At 38.0% G+C, this 26152-nt stretch overlaps 2 protein-coding genes and 1 long non-coding RNA gene across 5 annotated transcripts; 1 reads left to right on the top strand and 2 right to left on the bottom strand.

The window, feature by feature from the left end:
• Positions 1-817: 817 nt before the first annotated feature.
• LOC100704070 (uncharacterized) lies at positions 818-7179 on the top strand. Its single transcript, XM_013271219.3, has 3 exons — positions 818-2189; positions 3618-4252; positions 6437-7179. The coding sequence occupies exons 1-3, from the start codon at positions 2164-2166 to the stop codon at positions 6796-6798; spliced, it is 1023 nt and encodes a 340-aa protein (XP_013126673.2). The 5' UTR covers positions 818-2163; the 3' UTR covers positions 6799-7179.
• A 2712-nt stretch (positions 7180-9891) lies between these two features.
• Positions 9892-15076, bottom strand: lepb (leptin b). Of its 3 annotated transcripts, none has more exons than XM_005451607.4 (3): positions 12148-15076; positions 11838-11988; positions 9892-11691 (listed from the first exon to the last, which is right to left on the bottom strand). In XM_005451607.4, the coding sequence occupies exons 2-3, from the start codon at positions 11985-11987 to the stop codon at positions 11383-11385; spliced, it is 459 nt and encodes a 152-aa protein (XP_005451664.1). In that variant the 5' UTR covers position 11988; positions 12148-15076; the 3' UTR covers positions 9892-11382. The 3 variants fall into 3 exon arrangements, with proteins under 3 accessions (XP_005451664.1, XP_025755109.1, NP_001287978.1); XM_025899324.1 differs by having other exon boundaries at positions 14193-15076; NM_001301049.1 differs by lacking the exon at positions 12148-15076 and having other exon boundaries at positions 11383-11691; positions 11838-11987.
• Positions 15077-19822: 4746 nt separating this feature from the next.
• LOC112842594 (uncharacterized) lies at positions 19823-26152 on the bottom strand. The gene is made up of 2 exons (XR_003214421.1): positions 24782-26152; positions 19823-21305 (listed from the first exon to the last, which is right to left on the bottom strand). It is a non-coding gene; the product is annotated as an uncharacterized LOC112842594 (long non-coding RNA).

Below are 26152 nucleotides of genomic sequence, written 5' to 3'. Positions count from 1 at the left end.
TTCATAGTCAGTTAGCTCAAAGGGACAATAATAATGGGAATATTAGAGTAATCCACAAGTAAACACACCCAAACCAGGGTTTCAAACATAAGCAGAAATCCTGGAAAATTTAAAGGTGTTGTAGGGGTGAGTGTGTGTGTGTGTGTTCTTGTCTAGCTATCTTTGTGAGGACCGAAATCTGCATTCTACTATACTTGTGAGAACCAGCAGTCACTTGTGAGGGCACACAACCCGGTCCTCACATTTTTGAAGGCATTTAAAGCCATTTTTGAGGCTCAAAACGTGGTTTTAGTGTCAGGGTTACAATTAGGTTATGGTTAGGTTTAGGGTAAGGGTTAGGGTTAGGCATCCATTTTTAATGGTTAGGGTTAGGGTAAGGGGCTAGGGAAACCATTATGTCAATGAGGGTCCTCACTGAGATAGCTGAACGGGGTTGCGTGTGTGTGTGTGTGTGTGTGTGTGTGTGTGTGTGTGTGTGTGTGTGTGTGTGTGTGTTGGTGGGGTAATAACTGTAGAAAATTACCTAAAACTCACTCTGCTGCCTGACAGAATGGAAATATTTGATCATAAATGTGACATTTTAAAATTACCTACATATAAAGCACTGTCAGCACAGCCATGACTCACTTTCCCTGCGATTCCCATTGAGACGATCTCAAATGTAAACTTAAAGTTAAGAACATAGACTCAGATTCTTGAACTCTACATAATTTAGAATTCAGGCACTTATGCCTGCGTTTGGTATATCTGTTATATTTGGTATAGATAAAACATATATAATACTTTCTTACTGTGCAGGATGAAACAATTTTAATCTGGAAGCTTCTTAAAGGATGAATTACATCAAAAGTACTGAAACATGTTGCTGGCATAGCTTTCTAGATTCTGGAATTCCCCACTGTCTAAAACAGCTCTACACAATTAGATTTTGCTGTAAGAACAATTTGTCGTAAAGAAAGGCAAAGACGACAACACATAATAAACATATATAGCAGGTTATTCTGAGAGACATGGAGGAAGAGGATGGAAATGCAGGGCACACAGAGAACAGAGTTAAAGTTTAACGTCCAAATAATTATAATTAAAAAAAAACAAAAAAAAAAACAGGCAAAGGTTATACACGGGGAATCATATAATGTAGCAAACAATCAAAATGATGAGCAGGCAAAAGGTAAACTCCCTGACATAGTCCAGAGGTCACACACACACAAAAAAATTAACACACGGGAGGGGAGTTTCCACAGTAAACAAATTAAAACTGGGAGTACATTTATTCCCAAGTGAGCAATCAGCTGATAGGGAACAGGTGAGGGAGACTAAACTCAGGTGACAGATATTGAGGACAAACGGTCAGAAAAGGGGGAAAAACACAACAAATACAGGAAGCAAAACTGGCAAGCGTGTAAATGGACTAAGAATTACAAAATTAAACACGAACAGGAAACTAACATCATGATACACACAATAGAAAAACACAGCACATACAACTAAGCGTGCACAACATGAAGTTGCGGGAATATTTAATATATATTTAATATTTTTGCTGTCAGTGCATCAGCCCAAAGTTGATTCTCTGAAATCTATGTGGCTCTCTGGCTCCATCTCGTGGCCCCTCAGACGTTTTGGAGTTAACTGGTTGGTATGTCAGAACAAATAACCTCGTGGATTTCTGTGCTTCCCTATTTAGCCGCATGAAGCCTGTCGGGTCAGTGTGACCAGAGCATGGTCACCAGGCCCTATGCGTTATCGCCACGGGATCCAGGTGCACTGAGCCCTTGACGCTATAAATACCTCCGTGTTCCGATGTTAAAGGGTCAAACAAGAATTTTTATTGAACACCTCGTTTTATATTATTCATCACTAACAGTTGTTGCTTTCACATTGTGCCTTATCCGTTAGGCGATCTTTTATGCGCTTTGTTTCAGCTTGTTTGATGGGACCGAGCAGACGTACTGCAGCACGCGGTCAAGAAACCGCTCACGGTGGACTGCGGGAGTTAAAGGGGCGGTGAGAGCCGGTGGAAGAGAGGCGGACTCTTGACTGTCAGTCAAACATCCGGGGTTATCCGTTGCTACGATATAACGCCTTAGCGGATGTAAAGACTCTCAGAAGTAATTTTTTTCAGACTACCAGGAGGAGACGGGCACACCTAAGTCTCTCAGAATGGGAAACCTGCTGTTCTCCACAGGGTAAAATATAAATATATACATATGTGTGTATATAGACAGATACATCACGTTGTTTTGGCATTGCTTGTGCATGCCCTGCTTTCTGCTCTTTGCATGAATATCCACTGAAACAAAGGTAGACGGAAGATGTGACGTGTCCTCGCGTGACCCGGTAATGCTCTGAAATTATCCCCCAGGATTCACTTCACTCAGTGCATGCGTGGGTAAAAGCAGCAGAGGTATAAAGCAAGCTGTAAAGCTATGTGTGGATCATCTCATTTTTCCGAAAGTCTGTTAATCACATGTTCAAACAATATGGTAATCAGTGGATCGGCGTGGAGCTCTAGGTGTGCGTCAAGAACGCAGTAAGAATATTAACAACCAAGGTCACGCGTTCGTTTTGCCAGCGTGTCGCTATAGAGCACCACCAGTAAAGAGCCAAGAAAGATGGTGCAATATTGACTTAAACTACGGTTTATAAAAGTCTAAGGTGTTGAAAAAAAGTACAACTACAAGGAAGTGACACAATAAAGCCAGATATGTAGCTAAATGCCATGCGGGAAGTTTTTATGATCACGGAAATGGATCCATCGATGAAATGAAGGGGTGAATGTGTCACTTTTATCAGATGTTTTCTGTGTAGGTCAAATTAACAAGATGGTAAAGTTACACTGATTCAGGTGAAGCGAGAAGATGGTTTACAGCTGACGTTTCCTTTCCATTATCCACAGTAGCAAACCGCCTCCAATAAGTAATTTGTTCTCTTGTATTATTTCCTTTAAAACTACATAATTTTACACATAAAATGGGCCAGACTTAAATAGGAAGTGCACACTGACACGCAAAAACCTTGGCCTGTTATGCATCTCAGCTGCATGTAGTCCACTAATGATGATTACATGGCTTCAACACCATCATCAAGAAATAAAACTTAACACAGTAAACATGTTTCCAATATAAATTAAGTCTTTTTAAAAATGCATGTTAATAAACAGTCTGATGAGTCTAATGCATGGAAAATTGATCATGTGAACCACTGCACTCACAGGCTATGTAAGATAATGTCATCAAAATGGAAATGATGGCATTAAATAAGGTAAAATGATTTTACATTGAAGTTAAACAAATGGCCATCTGGCACAATAAATAAACTTCCTTCCAAATTCAAAACCATACTGATGACTTTATTATAGTCATTTTGTTTGTCCATAATTTCAGTCCTACGATGGGAATTAAAGTTAGTTTAAGCTCGAAGAATTCTCCATTGAATTACTGTTTGTGATGACAGTCACAACAGATAATGACAATAATCAGTCTTTAGGTTCTCTGGGTCCTCGGAGGATATGTTTCCAAATCCTTACCCAAGCGAATGTTATAGTCTGTTGTTCTGTGCTGTTTCTCTGGTGAACTGTGGAAAGTATTCATGTTTCAATCTGGCCTCTTTTTCAGCCTCATAAGGACTGATGCAACCAAGTCGGATCAAGTTCACAGACGACATTTAATAGCCAAAACGATCTGCAATGGCATAACCTATTATTACACTCCACTCACTGGTACAGGTTGCGAGACAGAATGTCTTGCCAAAAAATGTCAAGACTCTGCAGCTGTTTGCCCCACGTTCCCTGTTTCACCATCTGCAGGGGCCTCCTCTTCTACACTCCTCTCAGATTCACCGTCAAACACATCTGTCTCCTCCCAAAACCAATCATATTCTGCGTCCACTTCTCGTCCACTTCTGCTTTTCTTCTCCTGGCTTGGTGCCCAACCAGGGGGAATGGCTAAGTACCGGGACCTTTATCTGGACCGTGGCATGGATGTCCTCCTGGTTCAGAGCAGTGTGATGCACTTCCTGTGGCCTCGATGGGGGCTCGAGTATGGATTGGAGGTTCTGAAAATTCTGGAGAACCCTCCCTTCGCAGGGAGGGTGATGCTGGTTCATGCTTCTTCCATCGGTGGCTACACTTTCACTCAAATCCTCACCCACATTGTCCAAGAACCAAAAAAACATGCAGGCCTGGCACAGAGGATGATGGGGCACATCTATGACAGCTTAGTGGTCGGCACTCTGGAGCACATGGCCATAGGTGAGTGAGAGTGATCCAGTATATTGGGTTGCAGTTCACTTTTGTGTTGGATACGTGTGTCAGATCTTTACATAATTTATTAGCCGATCGACCCACTGCTCCAGTTTGTCAGGAGTTCTCTCTAGCTGCTTGTTTTAATCTGCTTTAGGGCTGTGTCTGCAAACAGTTTATCCATTCAACATTTGGCATTTTTATCAGGTTCTAACTAAACCGCTAGTTCCGTCTAGTTTTCTAAAAATAAACTGGCATTCACACTGTGTAGTTACTGTACTACCATCTAAAACCTCATTTATTTAAATTAAAATAAATTCGAACATGTGCACCCAATTCTTTTCTTTTGTTTTTTTGAAGTCCTTAAAGATGTATGCTGTGCAATCATTCCAAAGAGGAAGAAGAACATTTTGAAGAAATCAAAAGCCTTTTAGAAGTGCAAAATTTCCATCAAATTCATGCCCATGATGCATGTAAACTTCTGACAGCATGGACACAAAGCACCTGGTGATTAGAGAGGTTACAAAGAAAATGCTAGAATTACAATCAGAAGAACTGGAGCACAGACTTGTTGGTGTGTTTCACTACAGGGTAAGCCATGACATTACTTGTCAGGTATTGGATTGGATCATCAACACAACAAAAGCACTCAAAAGGAGGTAATAATTAGAGATGGCACGATACTACTTTTTTATGTCCGATACCGATATCATAAATTTGGATATCTGCCGATACCGGTATGAATCCGATATAGTGTGTTTTTCAATCAATAAAACTGTTTTTTAAATATCTTGCTGCATTTTGTATAAGTTCATCCTCAAGTTAAAAAAACACTAAAGCTATTCTGTTATACCTGTATGTAAAAAATACACTGCACCCAAAATATTTCATAGTTCAGCAATACTGATCAATCTAATAAACTTAAACCTACTCCATCCTTCCTATTCTGGTATTTTAAAGAGTACTTAGCAGAAATATTAAGCAACCTAACTAATAGGTTTGCCAACTCCCAGCAAAAAAAAAAAAAAAAAAATAGGGAACCACCCCCCACCCTCCGCCTCATGATGCTTAATCGATGTAATCAACTTTAATTTGATGCAGTGTGGAAAAAAAATGCACAGAAATAAATTATTTTTCAAGAAAAATTGAATAGATTCAACATCTTTCTTCAACAGAATTGCAGACTGCACAGATGGTACTTTCCCAAAGGAAAAAGTACTATAGCTTACTAGGGTATATTAGATTTAATAGTTACTATATACAGTAATGGACTTCTATATATTTTACACAAGATTAAAACTTTGGGTGTAAGATTCAGATAATTATTTATTAAAAGCTAGATATTTTAAATGAGAATAAGAAAGAAAAGTATGTCTTTGTGCCCCCTTTTCCCTGTTAATGCCCTATCGGCCCCCCTGGCTAAACTTTGCTAGATCCGCCCCTGCACAGTTACCAGCCGTCAGCTACGTAGAAAAGGATCCTGGTCTAGAAAGTAATATTAAATACATTCCAACAACAGCTTATCAAGCTTAAACGTGCTGCTGTTGTTCAGCTGCTGGTTTCCTCTTTCTGGTGCAAAGTGGGCCAAAAACAAAGAAGAGAGACGGACTCGCGACAGAAAAGCCGATCAGCTGATCATTAAGCAGTTTCATGACTAAAGTAGCAGCAGGAGATGGAGGGAGAGAGAGGCAGTCGCTCCATATATTGGTTGTTAAGCTTAACGTGGGAATGCTTTACAAACATTCAGAGATGAACTTACACACTTGCTTTACTTGGGATAACTTCCTCGGAGATGACATGCCGGATTGCTAGCGAGGCTACAAATACACACAGCCGCTCTAGCACGTGACGCACACTGCTCCGACGTGCTACGGTTATGAGCAGAGTTACGCCGTGTCACAAGTTTTGTGAGGTGCTTGTTTGATATTTAATGGATCGGATTACATTTTTTATTTCTCTCCAGTAATTTACGTCAGTATCGGACCGATACCAATAGTAATATCGGATCGGTCCATCTCTAGCAATAATATTTGATTTTGCCCTACAGCTGGCCATTTTAGGACTTCGCTACATAAGTCTAGATAGGAGTTGGTGATTTTTGATACACACCCTACATAAGAGTGTGTATATGTGAAGCTTTAAAACTCTAAACTATTTATGTTTTTTGTTTTGTTTTTTACATTTTTTATTCAGGCATTGGTAGAACTCTGGTGCCACGTTTTGAGAGCTTCGTCAAAAGCACTGCCATGCTTTACTTCTGGCTTTTCAAAACCCACACGGCAGACTTCTACGAGACCAGCATCCAAGTGTTCCACAACAGCCCAGTTACCGCTCCCGCTCTCTTCTTCTTCAGTGAAAACGATGCAATGTGCAACACTGCAGTGATGGAAAAGCTGATTGACGTCTGGAGACAGAGAGGAGTGGACGTGCACAGCAGAAAGTGGAAGAAGTCGATACATGCGGCCCACTTGCGCTGCCACCCAGATGATTACCTCTCCACCCTGCAACACTTTTTGAACTCGCTGCCCATTGCCTCCTGTAAAAAGACAATCTAAATAAGTGGGGAGGTAAAAATACACCACCACCAAATATTAAAAAACAAAATAAGCTTTATGATTTAAAAAAGAATGCACTTTGATTTTTTTTCCTTTAGCTTTGTCATTAATTAAAATTTAAAGTATTTTTTTCTCTCTTTTGCATTGTTTGAATTTTTGTTGCTTGCTGTTAAGTAAGGTTGTATTTTAAGTTATTTAAAAACAAACAAACAAACAAAAAACTAACCGATGTTATTTACCTGCGTGCTTATGTTATGGATTATTTTGCACTTTAAACAATTCAAAAGCTTTAGTTGATAAACTGTTGGTACTCTTACCAGAGATGTGGTTGCTGCACATTGAGTGAAATAAAATATTTCAATTGCGCTGCTTGAAACAGGACTTTTACGTGTGGGTTTTTTCCATGTAAAAAATTACCAACATGGTCTCACTTCTATTAAGAATTTCTTGAAAGTCGGTTTAGCTCAGTGCGTTGAGCGGGCGGCCTGGGTTTGAGTCACACCCGCGGCCCTTTGCCGCATGTCTTCTCTCTGCCCCCACCTCCCTGTCCTCTCTACACTGATTTGATTTGATTTGACACTGTGTCCATCTAATAAAGTTAAAAAAGAATTACTTGGAAGTCTTGTAACTGGTTTATCATTTAAGTCATTTTAATTACTTTTATACACATATACATTTGTTTATTTTATTTTATTATAATGATATTTAGTCTATTTGATATTTTTTTTCCAAATTTTTCCTTTTAATGATCTTCTTTATTGAAATCGGGTACTTCATAGTGTGGAAAAAGGCTAGTTTTCTTTGAATGTGAATGGGTGGAACTGCAAGTTAGTGGGAAATTTATTCCAAATTTAAAAAAAAATACAATATATAAATGGGTTTATAATGTGTGTATAGGTGCAACCAAAGGCTTACTGTTAGTCTTTAATTAAAGGAGGGTAGCAAAGTAAAATTTTATGCTAAAGAAATGCTGAAGATATATGTGCTAAAGCAAAAATATTTATCTTACCCTGAGCTTATCATCTCAGCTAGTTTAGCTTATCTACACGTGTTTATTCCAACCATATCTTTTAATCTATTTTAGCAATTTGGACTTACAATAACTTTTGCTTAGGATTAGACCTGTTTTCTAGTCTTTTCTGTTTTTATTTTCAGTGTAATTCAAACATTCACATGAACTCACATTATGAAAGCACAATCACTCTTGGTAAGTAAAACATAAACTCCATAAAAACCTGTGTCATTTAACTTCTTTCCAACCATCTTTGAAGTGGGTATGTCTGTTTTCAACCCTTGCTGTTTATTTTAGGAAAACACAAAGATAAACATTTGTAAAACTTTAATATTTTTAGGTGAATTTCTTTTTTAAAATTTCAGTCTGCAACCCTTTCTGTCTGAAAATGAGCTTATAATGGTGTTTTGAGTTCTTTTCATTCACTTCTGTGTGAGTTACATTTGAGGAATGATATGTACTGCAGTTACTCAGAGTTGTTAATATACAGTGGCTTGCAAAAGTATTCGGCCCCCTTGAACTTTTCCACATTTTGTCACATTACAGCCACAAACATGAATCAATTTTATTGGAATTCCACATGAAAGACCAATACAAAGTGGTGTACACGTGAGAAGTGGAACAAAAATCATGCATGATTCCAAACATTTTTTACAAATAAATAACTGAAAAGTGGGGTGTGCGTAATTATTCAGCCCCCTGAGTCAATACTTTGTAGAATCACCTTTTGCTGCAGTTACAGCTGCCAGTCTTTTAGGGTATGTCTCTACCAGCTTTGCACATCTACAGACTGAAATTCTTGCCCATTCTTCTTTGCAAAACAGCTCCAGCTCAGTCAGATTAGATGGACAGCATTTGTGAACAGCAGTTTTCAGATCTTGCCACAGATTCTCGATTGGATTTAGACACCAGACAGGTCAGGGATAAAGTTATTGAGAAATTTAAAGCAGGCTTAGGCTACAAAAAGATTTCCCAAGCCTTGAACATCCGACAGAGCACTGTTGAAGCGATCATTCAGAAATGGAAGGAGTATGGCACAACTGTAAACCTACCAAGACAAGGCCGTCCACCTAAACTCACAGGCCGAACAAGGAGAGCGCTGATCAGAAATGCAGCCAAGAGGCCCATGGTGACTCTGGACGAGCTGCAGAGATCTACAGCTCAGGTGGGGGAATCGGTCCATAGGACAACTATTAGTCGTGCACTGCACAAAGTTGGCCTTTATGGAAGAGTGGCAGGAAGAAAGCCATTGTTAACAGAAAACCATAAGAAGTCCCGTTTGCAGTTTGCCACAAGCCATGTGGGGGACACAGCAAACATGTGGAAGAAGGTGCTCTGGTCAGATGAGACCAAAATGGAACTTTTTGGCCAAAATACAAAACGCTATGTGTGGCGGAAAACTAACACTGCACATCACTCTGAACACACCATCCCCACGGTCAAATATGGTGGTGGCAGCATCATGCTCTGGGGGTGCTTCTCTTCAGCAGGGACAGGGAAGCTGGTCAGAGTTGATGGGAAGATGGATGGAGCCAACTACAGGGCAATCTTGGATGAAAACCTCTTGGAGTCTGCAAAAGACTTGAGACTGGGACGGAGGTTCACCTTCCAGCAGGACAACGACCTTAAACATAAAGCCAGGGCAACAATGGAATGGATTAAAACAAAACATATCCATGTGTTAGAATGGCCCAGTCAAAGTCCAGATCTAAATCCAATCGAGAATCTGTGGCAAGATCTGAAAACTGCTGTTCACAAACGCTGTCCATCTAATCTGACTGAGCTGGAGCTGTTTTGCAAAGAAGAATGGGCAAGAATTTCAGTCTGTAGATGTGCAAAGCTGGTAGAGACATACCCTAAAAGACTGGCAGCTGTAATTGCAGCAAAAGGTGGTTCTACAAAGTATTGACTCAGGGGGCTGAATAATTACGCACGCCCCACTTTTCAGTTATTTATTTGTAAAAAATGTTTGGAATCATGTATGATTTTCGTTCCACTTCTCACGTGTACACCACTTTGTATTGGTCTTTCACGTGGAATTCCAATAAAACTGATTCATGTTTGTGGCTGTAATGCGACAAAATGTGGAAAAGTTCAAGGGGGCCGAATACTTTTGCAAGCCACTGTATATATTGGGACCACTCTCACAAGAAGTGAACAAGAAGTGCTTGGTAATTTCCTGGCATTGTTCATAAAACTATGTTCTACATCATCCCAGATGTTCTCTGATAAATAGTCATACTGTTATTCACTCTTATTGTAGTATGATCTTAGTAGCTTACAGTTGTTGCTGTTGTTGTGTAGCAAAGGCACGTTAGACCAGATAACTGAGAAACTCCAATGTAAAGTTAAGAATGCTAAAATAAATATAAGCACTAAAAAACAGGTCCACAGCAGTATATACCTCATTTCAGTACAGCTGTTAGTAGTAAGCCACGGTTTCCTCCCTGCCACTGTTATCTAACACAAAAATAACCCCGCATTTCCTCTCTAAATACAGTAGCTTCTCTCATGCCAGGAAATAACAATTAAACACTCTGTTAGCACAGGCTAATGTATGATTCAAAAAACAGAGAATTTTACTAAGTTATCAATGGAAATTAAAAAAATAATAGAATAAACAGGCTTTCAAACTGCTCTCAAACACCTCCATATCACACAGATATTTCTGGCACTCATTTGTCTTTCAGAGGAAGGCCAAGTGTAGATAACTGTAAAGGAACACCAACAAATCTATGTTAAACACATCTTAATCCTATAATGTTATCATTAGACTTTCTTTGGAATCTCATGTAACTCAGCTGGAATACACAAAAAGCAGACTTACCGTAAAGTGCTTACAAGCACCGCCTCTTGTGTGTTTAGCCATCATTTTAGGTATGTAGTAATATTTTATTGCATGTCTAAATAGTATGAAGAACTGACTCCCTAGAATGTAAAAGAGTGGATCTGTAAGAATTTACTGTTGATTTACCTTGTAAAACCTTATCAAGGTTCTTGAATTTCAACTCTGTTTACTTTTATATGTTAGTGTTTCACATTACACACACACACTCGCACTGTGATTATTCATCATCGATTTGTGGTGACTTGTGTTACATTTCCATTATAAGGTACAGAGTTTTTAACATTTTCAAAACGTGTAGCATACTCTGCTTAGTGTGGTTTAATAGCAGTAAAATTAGAGGGTTAAATTTTGTTTTTCTGTTTGTTTCTTTGTTTTTTTTAAATTAAATTTAGTAGAAACTTTTTTCTTTAAAGTTTAAGCAAAGGATTGTTTGGGGGTTTTTTTTGTAAATATATTATTATCCTAGTAGTCAGCTTGATGTGATAAAATAAAATAAAATAAAATAAAACCATGATGGCTGAAAACTATATTTTATAATAAAAACCAAACTTAATTCTTTTTGCCGCTTTGCATGCTTTTAATGACTGTGACAGTTGTCCATGTAGTAATTATATATATAGAAAATATGCATTGCAAAGACAAATTAACCTTTGCCTACACTGAGTTATTTGTCCCGATATATAGCAAGTCCTGGCTTACTATATATGCATCAAGCTTAAATTTGTTAGCAGAGCTTGAGTTTGCCCTTGTTGAGAATAAGTTTCTCTAGGTAGTGCTGCACCTTAGCCACTGTCATGTAAAGGCGGCTGTCTGGGAACACACTCTCATCCGTCTGTACTGCTGGTTTGGGCTTAAGGGGACACTCCATTGATAAGGCGAAGGAGCGCACCCTTCCTTCCAAGCTGGAGACATCAGCCTGAATCTGAATGAGGAAAGGGTGCTGCAGTTCATTATCCAAAACTCCAAGATCATGGCTTATACTACTTAGTCCATCAATGGAAGGAGTGGGAACCTCTGTCGGTGTAGCCGGCAACTAAGAATAAAAAATAATACGTAAGCTTAGTTTAATATTGAATAAAAACATTCCTCAATGAGAAAATTTAGGCAGAAAACAGTATACAATGCAATGAAAACAAACAGTAAATCTCATTAACATAAAAATAATCAATATATTGGTACCTTTAGTTTCTTAATGTGGACAAGGGTTATCTGAGCAATGTTTACAATGTTGTGTATGGTGTTTTTGATGGATTCTCCCTTTGTGAGAAGAATAGTGCTCTGATCAGCTGCCATAAGAAAGACGCAGAGAAGGGCCAGAATGTTACGCATTCTAAAAAAGAAAAATGAATTCATTAAATAGACAAAAAGAAAAAAGACATATAAACAAAGACATAATAAAAACATGCAGAAAAAAATAAAGTATAACTTAAATAATGTTGGATATTCTTTGCATTTAGTGTGGGGAAAAAAAAAAAATCAAATCTCTTACCTGTATTTCTTGAAATGTGCTCCTCTAACTGGCTTCTTTGCAAGTTTCCAACATTTAAATAGTCTGCCCTGAACTTGAGTCTTGCCTCGGTCTGTTCTCCTCCTCTATCCCCCCCATGATACATCTTAAACCTAAGTCTGACCCTTGCAGGTCAACTTCTTAACATGCACTGATTAAAAAGGAATTTCACATTAAATGTCAATAAGAAAACAGATCCCTCTGACTCAGACACATGTGTTCTTATTTTTTTTCCCCCTAAGATGATCATTAATAATGTTAGTATAAGCCAGCTGTTAATGTAACACTTCAATCTTAACTTTGAGGTACTGGAAAATGTGTAGGCAGACTGGCACAGTGCAGAGTGCATGCAGTACAGCTGTTTAAAAGAAAATACGTATGTAGTGCTATTTGAACTCTTCTCGTTTAGTATAAGTGAGTCATCCTTATCAGCTCTTGTTCTAATATTTGTGATAAACAGTTATGAGTTGCAAAATGTCTGCTGGAAAAAAATTTGATGCAGTAAACCTCTTAAATGGAAACAAATAACGGTATATCGGTATGATTTTGAATTTTGAATGTTGTCTTGGTGTTACTGTGACTCATCTGCGTGTGTGGGAGTACATTCTGTTCATTCTTTTCATTTTACCAGTATCAGGAATATAAGACTTTGTCTTCAGTCAGGGCTTCACTTCACTGAGAGTTCACTAGCCGTGATCAGAAATGGGATCAGTAATAAAAACCAGTGACGGCATGAGAGTTAAGTAAAACTGTGTGGAAGACCCTTGAACACTGAAACCTTTGAATCTGCCAATGACTGGAAAACCACTAAAATCTTGGATTTTAAACCTTTACAGGGTACCGTCGAGGTAAATAGACCATTTTATCTGATTGCTTAAGTGTTTGTTTTCTTTTTTGATAGCTATTTTACATGTTGACAAGCTATTTTCTGGGTTGTCTTTTTGGGTTCTCAGTTAAGTTCTCAGGTCATGGCAGAACGTCTTTTTGTAAGTCAGGGATAGCATGTCTGTAACTAATTTAATTCACAATGAATTGTGTTCTCTATACCTGTAAATATACCTATACTTCTTTTTATGTACCACACAACAATAGCTTAAAACCGAAAAAGCGAGAAATTGCAACAGAACACACTTTTTGTAAGTCAGATGCGTCATTGCAGGGATAGCATGTCTGTAACTAATTTAATTCACAATGAATCATTTTCTTTATAACTGTAAACAATCCAGTGAGCCAGCACGTGCACTACCAAGAACTCCAAGAAACTAGGAAATATCTGAGGAAATTGGAAAGAAAGCAGCTTGTCTTCTTTAAGTTTTTGTAGGTTCCTTTTCAAAAGTCCAGTTGCTTTCTTTCCAATTTCCTCAGATATTTCCTAGTTTCTTGTCAAAGTTATTATAGTTAACTAAAACTAAACCGACAACTAAAACTAAAAAGATGTGAAAAAAGATTTTAGTTAACTGAAATAAAACTCAAAAGTAGAAGTTTAAAAAAGGTTAAAACTAACTGGACTGATTTTGTGAACTTGGAAAACTAACTAATTAAAAAATGTGTAAATATGCTTGGTTTTAATATTTGTTAATTCTGTAACGATTTTATGAAAACTTGCCTGATGAGGCTTTGGTGTATGTATTTATTGAGACTTTGAATCAGCTGTTTTCAAAAATGTCTGTGTTTTTATTGTCTGTGCTGATTTTAAACTAAACTAACTTAAACTAAACATTTTCAAACAATTAGAAACTAAACTGAAGCAAGCACTCACTCTGGAAACTAACTGAAGCTAAACCTAAATGAATTGAACTGAAAAGTAAATGTCAAAATAAAATAAAATTAAAAACTAATTGGAAAATCTTCATCACATGCATATGACTTGTTCCTAATGCACTGAAAACTTCTCTGGCTGATCAGTAAATTTGTGTGTGGGGTCTAGAAAAAGAACTGAGCAATAGAGTGTTTCAGATATTTAAATAAAAGCATTTGATATCTGCTTTAGTCTAAATATTTAAGTTGCGAGTTGGAGCAGAACTTACCGGGTTTGCAGGTTTAGGAAAATGTGGGTAATAACAATATCTTTATTTACCCCTGTCCTAATAAAACCCTGCTAAACCTGCACATTCACTTTAGCTTACTTCTTAAAACATCCTTCATTGTTGGCTTAACAGTAAGGATAGCAAAGTAACCATGAGCTTGATTTAAAAAAAAAAAAGTATTCAGAAAAAAGCATTTTTTCTACTCTGGTTCAAACAGACGAGTCATCCTTTGTTGGTAGAAACTTTCTCTGTTAGCAAGAAGAAAAATATTACAGTAAAGAAAATTAAAAAGAAAATAACAAAAAGGGATTTTTTTCAGTGGACTTCTTATATAGTTCTAATAAAGTTGCTGGTTTGAATTGGTGTGAGAGTCCAATGAAAACAGCCTGGCACTTTTTTATTAATAATAATGAGGTAAGGAACCTAAATTCACCTAGAGAAACTAAAAGACAAGGTTGAGAGACTCAAAATCAGACCTGTTCCATAATTAAGCTGTATTTATGCAATTTTCTGTCTTATTTTCTAACAAATATTTGTGGTATATAAAGGTAATTTTTTCCCATCTTTTCCAGACAGAAAAGTGGATAATTTATATGACATATTCCACTAAACAGATTCTTCTTTTTTGCTTTGTTCAGTTTTCTTTTCTTTTCACAAGCACAGCTTGGTTGGATTTGCCATCATGCGACAATCTCCCTTTAAACTCAGAGGTCATACCAAGCCGATCCTATAGTTGCTGATGCCTAGTTGTGCTAGATGCAAAAAAAGTCCCATTGTTGGTAATATATTGAGATGGTACGTATCATAATATCTGTGAAGGTTCTCAGTCATCCAGGTCATCGTAGTCAAAGGAGTTTGCAAAGAAAAGCGTCTGGACTTCTTTAAGTTGCTTGAAGACGTTTCACCTCTCATCCGAGAAGCTTCTTCAGTTCTAAGGTCAAATGGCCGAGAGTCCCAGATTTAAACCCAATGGGACTATCCCCCCAAAGAGGGACAAAGGACCCCCTGGTGATCCTCTAATCACATGAGCCAAGGTGTGAAAACGGGTGTGGGACCTAATCAGCCAGGGTTTCGGGTGAGCTCATTGTGGATGAGAGGTGAAACGTCTTCAAGCAACTTAAAGAAGTCCAGACGCTTTTCTTTGCAAACTCCTTTGACTACGTATTATAATATGTACTCCACGTTGCTCCTTTGTATTACAGAAATAACATAGTGCAGATGGAAATACTTTGTTTTTGAAGTAGATGATACATTGAGGCAAAAATGGGCAAGTGGGAGGAGAAAACTGGAAAGTGTATTTAGGTCACTTCCAGTAAGTTAACATGGCAGAGCACCAACTGAATTTGACGTCCACCATCCTCACTTGCCTTTTTGAAACCAACTGACTCGTCTACAAAGGAAATAGTTGTGGTTTAATACACATGCCTAAAGCATTATTGCATGATTGCAGAGGATTTAAACCTCCCAAAAGATTAGTCATCGCGGACTGGATTCACAAGACTAACCTTTAAAATGAAATGTTCTGGCCTCCTTCTGTCAGCTTTATATGTGATATCACTTACCTCACTTAGCTCACTTTCAACCTGCTCTTTGTAAATCACTTTTCCCACAATTTTATATACATTTAATATCATGGTAATATATCATATTAATATCATAGTTTTGGGATGTTTTGAGTTTTGTTGCGATCTTGTGATTCTTTCTTCTGCATTAAGAGATGATTCAAGTTTATACTTTGTACTCTTTAGTCTTTAGTTAGTTCTTCATAAGTGCCTCTGAGTTTGTTGTCTAGATTCCTTTATCATAGTTTCTTGTGTTATAATGTCAGTCTCAACTTTGTCTCTGTGTCTTGTCCTCTGCATCTGCTATGGAACATTACCTCTCTGTCTACCCAGTCATGTCCCTATTTGTGTTTGTTACTTCCTGTTTTATTTTGATAGGCTCTTGTCTTGTATGAGTTCTTAGTTTTGCTTCCCTCGTCTTGTTAGTCAGATTCCGTTCAGCTGTGTTCCCCGCTGTTTCCCATCTCCCTAATTACCTGGTGTTTGCTGTGTTGTCCCTCTTGGTTGTGTCCCTCCGTGTCCTGTGTTTTTTTTTTTTTTATCAAGTATTATTGTTTTGTGTTTTTGTTAGAGCTTACAATAACGCTGTTTTTGAGTTTTTACGCCTTGACTTCCAAGTCTTGCAGTTGAAAAGCAAATGTTAGTTCCATCAGCCTCAGCTATGCTTTGTGTTGGTTCCAAGTAGTCAATGTTAGCATGCTAAACATCATCACATGTTAGCATATTAGCATACTAAACATCATCACATGAGTGCAGTGCCACTGCTGCGATTACTAAAGCCTCATAGAGTTCCTGCAACATACTAAAATTTACTTCAATTTGTTTTAAAAAGCTAAAGCTTCACTTAACTTTACCTCTATTAACAGATAAAAATAAATTATCAAAGATCAGTAGGAAAAATTGGCCTTGTCATTTAAATTTGGATATTTCTCTGAAGTATAGAGTCATGAGAAAGTACCCCCACTTTCAGTTGTAATGTTTTATGTATCAGGACATAATAAAGATAACCCGGTCCTTAGAAGGTCATGTAATTAGTTAAATACAATCTCAGATTGTGCTCTATAAAAGCACAAGTTTTGCTGGTTTGGTCTGTAGCATTCAGGCGTATGGTAGCACAGTGCCAAAGAGGAAAGACACCAGTAAAGATCTTAGAGAAGGAATTGTTGCTACAGTAAGAAAGATTATTCATGAGTGGAACACATTCAAGACAGTTGGCAATCTGCCCAGGAGTGGAAATCCCTGCAAATTTGGCCTTGACTCAAGGTCAGCTTGTGCAATGCTTAGAAAAACTGCAAAAAACCCAAGAGCTAAATCGTGGACCCTACAGGCCTCTGTTATCATGCTAATGTTAAAGTTCATGACAGTAACATTAGAAAGTTTGGAAGCGTTGCCAGAAGAAAACCCTCTCCTTTAAAAAGAATATGGCAGCACGGGTTAAGTTTGCAAAGTTGCCTTCGACCAAACCACAAGACTTATGGAGCAATGTCCTTTGGACTGATGAGACCAAAGCGGAGATATTTGGCTAGAACGCACCACACCACATTTGCAGAAAATCGAACACAGCATGTGTCATCATAAGGACACTGATTCCCAAACAGCAAATCATACAAAAGAATAAGTGAAAAAGAAAATATTTAAGACGTCTCAATGGCCCAGTCAAAGTCAAAATCTTAACCAGATTGAATGAAAGAATAAATGAATGACTGCAAACCTCAATGAATGGAAGCAACATAGTAAAGAAGAGTGGGACAAAATTGCTCCACAATGATGTGAGCTACTGATGAAGTCATTACTTCAAGTTATTATTGCTCAGGGTGCTTCTACTCTTTATTGTATCATGGGATCCCCTTAGTTTTTCACACATTTCTGCATTCTTCATTCTTAGATTAGTTTTTGTTGACTAACATTATGACATCATAATACATGATGTGATGTTGTTCATCTGAGGTTGTATTTACCTACTTTTAAGACCTGATAAAAAAGTGTATATATATATTTTTTTTAATTTTGTTCTCCCATTTAGAACCAAAGAAATATCTCTTTTTTTTTTCGTACCTTGATAATATGTAGCTCTCGGTTTCAGATATTATACCAAAGTTACAAAGTTGTGATCCACTGGTGTGTAATTTTCTTGTGTGACATCGATCACACCTATGTACTCTATGCATACATTTCTTCCTAACTCTACCTGTGTTATGCACATTTTAATTACATTTCATGTAACTACATTTGTGTGTTCTGATTTCAGAAATCCTAAACTACAGAAACATAATGATTAAACTGCTAAAGACAACTAACAGATGTACATGATTCTTTCTTTTGCGTCATTTCCAGAGGTCGGAATAACAATACTGTTTCCACTCCTGCCAGCAGCACAAATACATCGATTTCTTTTCTGTTGAGTCAACTCACAATAACTGGATAGTACTTGGCAAGACTGAGACTAAAAACACAGACATGATCTTTTAAAGTATGTTTTGGTAAATTAAACAAGGCATGAAAGTGTTCACATTTACAGCCTTTTACCGTAATCTTGTGTTGAATACCTCATAGGGAGGAGACTGCCAGTATGCATTTGGACATTTAACTGAGTAAGGTTGCTACCAACCCTTTATGCCTCCTGTGAAAACATTTCAGGAAGAAACTTTACTGTTAAGAATTAGTCTGTGCTTTTTAAAATTCTTCTGTTAGTCTTTGTAATGGAGATCCATGTCTTGCAGTTTTCAATCCATCCTCTGGATGGCTATACTCACCCAGAGATGAGCAGTTTCCCAGTTTGTTTTGACTCTCGGCACAGTGTAAAATTCTTCCTCTGTTATGAATTTCCTTGCGAGCTTTAAATCTTCTATGAAACACAACATCGCAGCATTTAAGGCCTTGAATTTTTAAAGGGTCTTATTTGTGAATTACAATAAACTACATTTCAAACAACTGTGTGGTGTTTTCCAGGTATTAACTGTGGTTAGTTTGAATGTATTTCACTTTAACCTGCTATAGGGATTTTGTGATTTACCTTTTCTGAACACTATTCTTATGTTATGATATAAAATAAATCAATTATCTCTGCAAGAGGATATACATTTTAAACAAAAAATTGTAGCAACTATGTAACAACGTAGCAATTTACTATTCCTAGATAAATCTCACTTTTTATATTTATCGGGTCCAACTAATCCCAGTTACACAGGATACATTTTAAACCAGAGTTCATGTGTCACCAGGTTCACTTTTCTATTGCACTCATTTCTTTTTTTAACGTCTGTGTTATCTTTTTGCAACTGTGCAGGTTTAGGAACTAATTTCAGTGTCTAATGTATTGAAATTTAAATCTTTACATGTGACTTTTAGTCTTTATTGAAGGCAAGGCACTCTATGGTTCACTATTGTAAAGACAAGAATAATGCCACACATCTACTTTCCAGGCATTTTCTTCTGTATATGATTATCCAAACCTACTGATATAAAGAAAAATGTGTAATACCAGACAAAAACCAAATAAATAAATAAATAAAAAATCCCTATCTACCATCTCTTGCCTGTGGTTACCAATTCAATTTACTCCATTACAACTGAAAGGAGCCAAAGTGCATCCACCAACCTACATCCCTATCATGGATGAGGCACTGCTCTATTTCCCAAGGCTATGCGTGACACACAAATTTAACTGGGAATTCTAGCTTCAATCAGAAGGTCAGTCAGAGACTTGTTTGGTCATTTAGTAGTTGCAGAGGCCCTTGTGCAAAAGCACGTCACTCCTATTAGTCTTTTTGATACTGTAACAACCCACAAGGCAGGAAAAGTGGATGACTTCATCTGGAATTTGCTGGCGTTGTTCTGCCGTTGTTAAATTCTTGATATTTTTAGGAGCTGGATTCTTAAATGTCACTGATACACCTTGTGAAACAAGAGTCAGAAATCACAACCCATTCATTCATCAATCAGCAACAGAGTAACCAGTGTAGTTCAATATCCTGCACATATTAATATGTTGCTGAAATAACTAATCAAAACCATGCAATGCTTACAGTTTGGACACTGGATTGAAAAAATACCGCACAATAATCCATCAAAATTTTATTTCAGCTTTATTTAACAAGGCACAACATTTAACAGGGAACATTCGCGTTACTACAAGGAAGCTTCCAGAGGTTTTGAAGGGAAGAGAAAGAGAGAGAAATAGAAAAGTGTGAAAGGAGTAGAAGGGTGCAAAAAGTTGATCACTGCCATAACCATAAGGGACAAGCTCATCAGCATAACATCACTTAACATGTGCTCCTAATTGTAATTGCTCATGATACCGTACAGAATGCCTCATGCACCCTCGTGTGCTATATGCAGGCATAAAAACGCTCCCCAAGCGATGAAGTCACATGGCCAGTGAAGTGCACAGAAAGTGCCTCGGGTTTTGATGTATAAAAAGTACATTGTGAAGGCTTGTGGCATTGGCAGGATAAATAATCATGTTTATGTAACACTTAGAACGTCAAAGCCTTGGAGCTACACGACCATTTCCTCTTGGCTTATTTAGTCACTATTTACATTCTGTTAATGCAGTTTCTGGGGTTACGTTTTAAAATGTATTTCCCAATTAGAAAATGCCATCCTATTAGTTTCTTCTATGATAGTGCACCACTATATGGTAGCATCAAAATATGAAGAAGGCATAGATGCACTTATACACTGAGAGTGTACAAAGGATCAGACAGTCATAAATGCCTTACCCAATCATGCTGTATTTCTCTATACACTTTCATAAACAACTGATTGAGCAGAGATGATACAAAATCATTGAATGTGTACAACACAGTCTACATAGGAATGTATGAAGAAAGCATCTGTTGTAAGATTTTTCTAGTAACATCCTATAAGTGCCGACATATGTAAATGAAATAAAGCATTATTTGTATTGTATGACAAAGAATAAGTAAAAGTGTTCCACATTAATGAGACATGACAGATCTAAGTGGGAATTTTTGGGGTTTTTTGTCAAATCTGAGAAAGTAAGACAAGTTGCTACCTGGATTACACTGCCTGGTGTGTCTAAACTAGCACACTATAAGATTTTTCCTAGAAAGAAATTTGATATTAAAGCTCACTTTGGAAAGTGGAGCTTTACCAGACTGATGAATAAAGCTGGTGTCTCTTTCTTGCTGTTTCTTACTGTAATAAGATTCTTTCCGATCTGATTTTTCTCAGGTTGCAGACATGTGTTGTGCCACATCCTGCATTAAGCTTCTCAAATTCTTCCAATTTAAAAAGGTAAGTTCTTCTGTTTCGAACCAATCAAAAGCCACACCTTGCTTAGGTTCTTAAAGCAACTCAATACAATAAATATATAGTGTCCTCATTCCAAAACTCACAGGGAAGATATGCAACGCTTTATCAGAAAGAAAAAAGGGTGATTTCTGCTTCAGATGCCAGAATCCAGTGCAGATACTTTTTGGGGTAAGGGCTTCCTGGCTACTGCCTTAGGAACAGCAAGCCCAGACCGCAAAAAGACCCAAAAAGGACAGTTTTGATCCTTTGTTCCCTATGAGAATGTCCACAGCACCTAGAGAAAGACAAAAAAACCCCCTTTAAGGACATGTAATTCATGCAGTGATTTTTTTAATGAAGATAATCTCAAATATGAGTGAAGACTACACAACACATCTCCCTCGAAAAGTGCAGTTTCTGCTAAGTAACAAAAAAATCTTTGTAATTGTTCTTTTAATTGTTTTGGAATACTGTGCAGAAAGCAGAACAACTGTGGGTTTGTGTCCACTAACAATAAACTGTGAATTGTTGATTTTAGACTTGCATTTCAGAAACGACTTTAACACTCCACGGTGTGGACAAGCAAACAGCAGTTAGCGGTTTCAGTCATCATGGTCGGGAAGACCACTGCTCGCACGCTGTCTGTTTAACAAGTCTTGGTCAAAACGCAGACTGACGAAGAAGTGGTTTGGATGTCATGAATTTATAAAGCATAAGTTCATGTTTTTAAAGGTGGTTGAGGTAAAAAGCCCTGAATGATGGAAAATGATAAAGAATATTACAAAATGTAGAGTTGATGTCTTCCACATTAGTAAAGCATACAGGGAGATGGAGCTGAAATAAGCCATTCTAGAACCGCTTAAGTAAATAATAATGGAATGATACAAAACACTTTCCTCACAGTTTTCATTGTCTAGCTCTACTTCTAGACTGAAGTAGAGCTAGATACTCGTTACATTTCTGTATCAGCTTGATCAAATGTTAAACTACTAGCTGAATTTGCCTATTGGTCAGTTCTTAATCTAATCTCTTCTGCTTTGGTAGCAACACGGTGTACAACCAACACTAACATGACTACATTTAAGAGGGTAAGATTCAGTGTATAACTGGACATTTAATGTATGATTTCTTTTTAAATAGGTAGCTGGAGATCTTGATAGATGCAGAATCCTAAGCATGCAAAGGTTATGGATTTCTGATGAATTCCACTATGGAGATTTTGTACTGCCAGGTTTAGAGTTTAATTTAAAGAAAATTAAGTAGCTATCTTTTTTTAATCTTAACATAAACCAGGAGGCTTTCTGGTAAAAAATATAAGTTCTATATATATCCTCCTCTTTGCATATATATATATATATATATATATATAGAGAGAGAGAGAGAGAGAGAGAGAGAGAGTGAGAGAGAGTGAGGTGAGATAGATAGATAGATAGATAGATAGATAGATAGATAGATAGATAGATAGATAGATAGATAGATAGATAGATAGATAGATAGATAGATAGATAGGCGCACACACATAGGTTAAAACTATGTATGTATTGTATGTATTTATGTACAACCAGAAGCTTTTTATGGCTTTAGGAATGAAACAAAAGGGCTGATTACAAGAATCTTCTTCTAATAACACACAGTCTCTCCCTTATTCCATCAGCAAAAGATCAAAAAGAAGTAGCTGTAATTTTTCCTCAGATGGAGATGACAGATGGAGAAAGGTTCAATATTATGCAGACTTTAAGTTCAGAATTCCTGATGGCACTGCAAGAAACGAAACATTAAATGAGCTTTTGACACCAACCCTTCACTTCAGTGCAAGCAGGGCAACATGGCACCCCAGTGGCTGAAAATTAGGTTGTCATTCACACATATGTCACAAGGGACAGGAACTGTAACTGTGGACCTGGTGTGGTCTTTGATGTTCTTGGTGCATTTTCAAAGAGCAACATTGTCACAGCTTAGTGATGATGAAACTGGTGTGCAACCATCTTGTACTCCACTAATTCTTTAGCCCTCTGGCCAAAAAAGGACACGGGTCGGCATATTTGCTTGGTTCTATCACCTGATAAGTCAAGTCTTCATTGTTGGCCTTCAGCGCCACATAACTGTTGACTAATCTCAGCTGGACACTAGTGAGCTCACATAGTCCCGTCCTTCAGGGAACAATGGGATCTCTTTTTCCTCAAACTAATCCCACTATCTCCACATTCAAGATCTTTGGCTTTCGATAATCCCGCACATGCCTTTCCAGGAAATGAAAACATTCACGTTTTCCTTATATTTAGAGCAAAAAGTTTAGCGAACCTCGCTTTCTTTTGAATTTGGTTTCTCAAAACGAAGGTCAGAGCTTATATAGCCACCCACTAACAGAATGTCTGAAGTGAACATTGTTATGTAGCCTGATCATAAAGACTACAGTCTAGTTTTGAGAAAAGTTTATTCTTTAACATTACATTTCTGTCACAAGCAGAAACAATAATAGCTCTTTTCTATCCCATGTGACTCACAGAAAAATGACCATCACTAATAAATCTCTGATTCAGCTTCATCAGCTGCAAATGTGTCAAACCTCTCAGACCAAACTACCTTAACAAACTATCAAAAAGCTCTAAAAGGCTAAATTAGACAAATAAACCTCAGAGATATAAAAAACCTCTATGAAATATAATACAGCAGCCACCATATTATATCAGTATGCCTTACTATGTGAAGAGGACAGTGGAAAAAGTAATACTTTAGCTGCATTTTTTGTACAGTGGAATTCAGGGACACAGGTAGCTGATTTAAATACGCCACACCCTTTTTGAAACTAAATAACTACCTGTGGAGCCACCACCTGCTGAAACTCATAACTGCTCCTGCTGAAGGCTACAGATAACATGGTGCAACTAATCGCATAAACTTTTTATATAGAGGTTTGATCCTCTGGTTTTCAAAATTTACTAACAACAAAATACAATGAAATGCTGTTTCACACCATTTTTGTTTAACACTAGTCTTGAAAAAAAAAAGCTTCATGCTGTAGTCAATTTCATTACCTATAAACACAGTGAGACTATATGAGAAATAATATAAACACAATATGAACAATTCACACAGCTCAAATCATGCAGACAGCATTGCCAGTTTCATGAACTTAGCAATAATAATAATAGTAATAATAATAATAATAATAAATAATGATAATAATAATATTAGTAATAATAATAATAGTCATAATAATACATATTCATCAAAGACTATGGGAAATATTTTGAAGATGTGCATGCAATGACCAGTACAGGAAATATTCTTGGAGGTGCAGCATGAAAAAATTATCTGAAATAAAGATCCACCTCAAATCTAGAAAAAACAAAGAGAAAGTCTAGTGAGACAGTTTTCCACACAAGCTAAACTATGAGTCTAACTCCATAGGCCATAAAATTTCACGCTCCAGTAAAGAACAAGTTCATAAAAAGGGGGGGGGGGGGGGGGGCTTTAAAAAGGGCTTTTGTGGTGTGTACTGAGGAGGCATGAACAGCACACGACCACATCTGGACGACAGGGCCTTTGCCTATGGGTGTTACATCAAGCCCAGGGCGGATAGGGACCAGCACACTGGACCACTTGCACACGTAGGCATCCGCCACACTTACCTCACCACATGCGTCATATGTGAGGGGGGGAAAAGTGTCACAGTTTCTGCTCTTCTCTAAATATATCTTACTTTGTCCCAACTAATCTCATATACGATTGAAAGCGATGGAAGATAGGGCGTTCTGATCGTTTACTTACTTAATGAATGCAACGATGATGGCTTCACTGGGCTCCATTTATCTCATTTTCGTAGTGTCGGTTGCGCAGGCCCTCAGCCACTTTAGGATCTCCTTCTTAACAAAAGTTGCAGAGGCAAGCCGACCTTTACAGCAAAGAATGACTAGTCCAGTGTTCACAGAAACAACAACAAAAACCCCACAGCGCCTAAAAACGATGGGTGAAAGAAGAGCGCTCTCCATGGTCCTGAAATGCACAAGTGATCTGGTGCTGAAACCAGCTCTTCCCCGCGTGGTGAACGCCCTGCACCGGAGCTCAATTTGTGGAAAGACTGGAAAGTGGAGTTGGTTAAAAACGAGGCTGAAAAAACCCCCCACACACCAAGGATCAAAACTAAAAAAAAAAGAAAGAAAGAAAAAAGAAAAAGAAAAAGGCAGGCAAACAAGAGCCAACATGTCCATTTGTAATCTGCGGGACGAACTGATCGTGCATGAACTGGCACTTGTTGCCATAACGCATTTGAAAGCCGGCAAGGTGGGCAATATTTGTATGCGTGCGCGAGCGCGTGCATCGGCGGAAAGGGAATCTTTGCTATTCCGAGCCAAAAAAAGAAGTAACGTTACTTATTCTAGGCTCCACGCGCACGACTGCCCCCCCCCTCCCCCCACCTACACACACGCGCGCGCGCGCGCGGCTATGAAAAGTAGCCTCTTGGCAAACGACGATCAGCCAGCTCAATTTCTATAGATAGCTCGATCTTAATGAAATTCGCCGGAATCGTTTACATTTCACTCTCCAAAACTGATGCAAGATGTTGGGTGACTGGCATTGCAATTAGACCGCTTGCAAGTATCGCATTGATCCTTTTAATGGTGTTTCCAGTGTTTGAAAGATTACGGCCAGTCGTCGGAATTGTAATTATAGATAGTAAAATGTATTTCCTCCCGGTGCACGCTCTCTGTCAGCGGTGAATATGTGCAGAATTGCTGTTGCATCGGAATAGCAGGACTGTAGACAGAGCACGTCCACCGTTGCGGTTAATGATAAAGAATTGCAATCAACTCGGTGGAAGTCAACACGAAGACACTTTTAGTTTAATATCTTTTCCACCACCCCCCAAGCCAATCCCCCACCCCTCGCTCCTATCATCACACATCAACACGTCTCCCCTCCGGAGGAAGCACCGGCCACTCACGCTTCACCATCAAACTCTAGGGAGGGGGTGGTGGTGGTGGTGTAAATTTCTCAATGGCTCTGTACACAGCAAAACAGTCGATAACCACGAAAACAGAACGGCAGGTTGTTGTTTTACTCACTTCAACAATAAGCAAAGAGGATATAATAAAAATAGAATGGGCTCACCCAGTCATCACCGATCCGAGGAAGCGTGCA

This window comes from Oreochromis niloticus, linkage group LG17, assembly GCF_001858045.2.
Source record: "Oreochromis niloticus isolate F11D_XX linkage group LG17, O_niloticus_UMD_NMBU, whole genome shotgun sequence".
In the NCBI taxonomy this organism is placed as follows: domain Eukaryota; kingdom Metazoa; phylum Chordata; class Actinopteri; order Cichliformes; family Cichlidae; genus Oreochromis; species Oreochromis niloticus.
The sequence above is the reverse complement of the archived record's forward strand: the minus strand, read 5'-3'. Positions and strand labels throughout refer to the sequence as shown.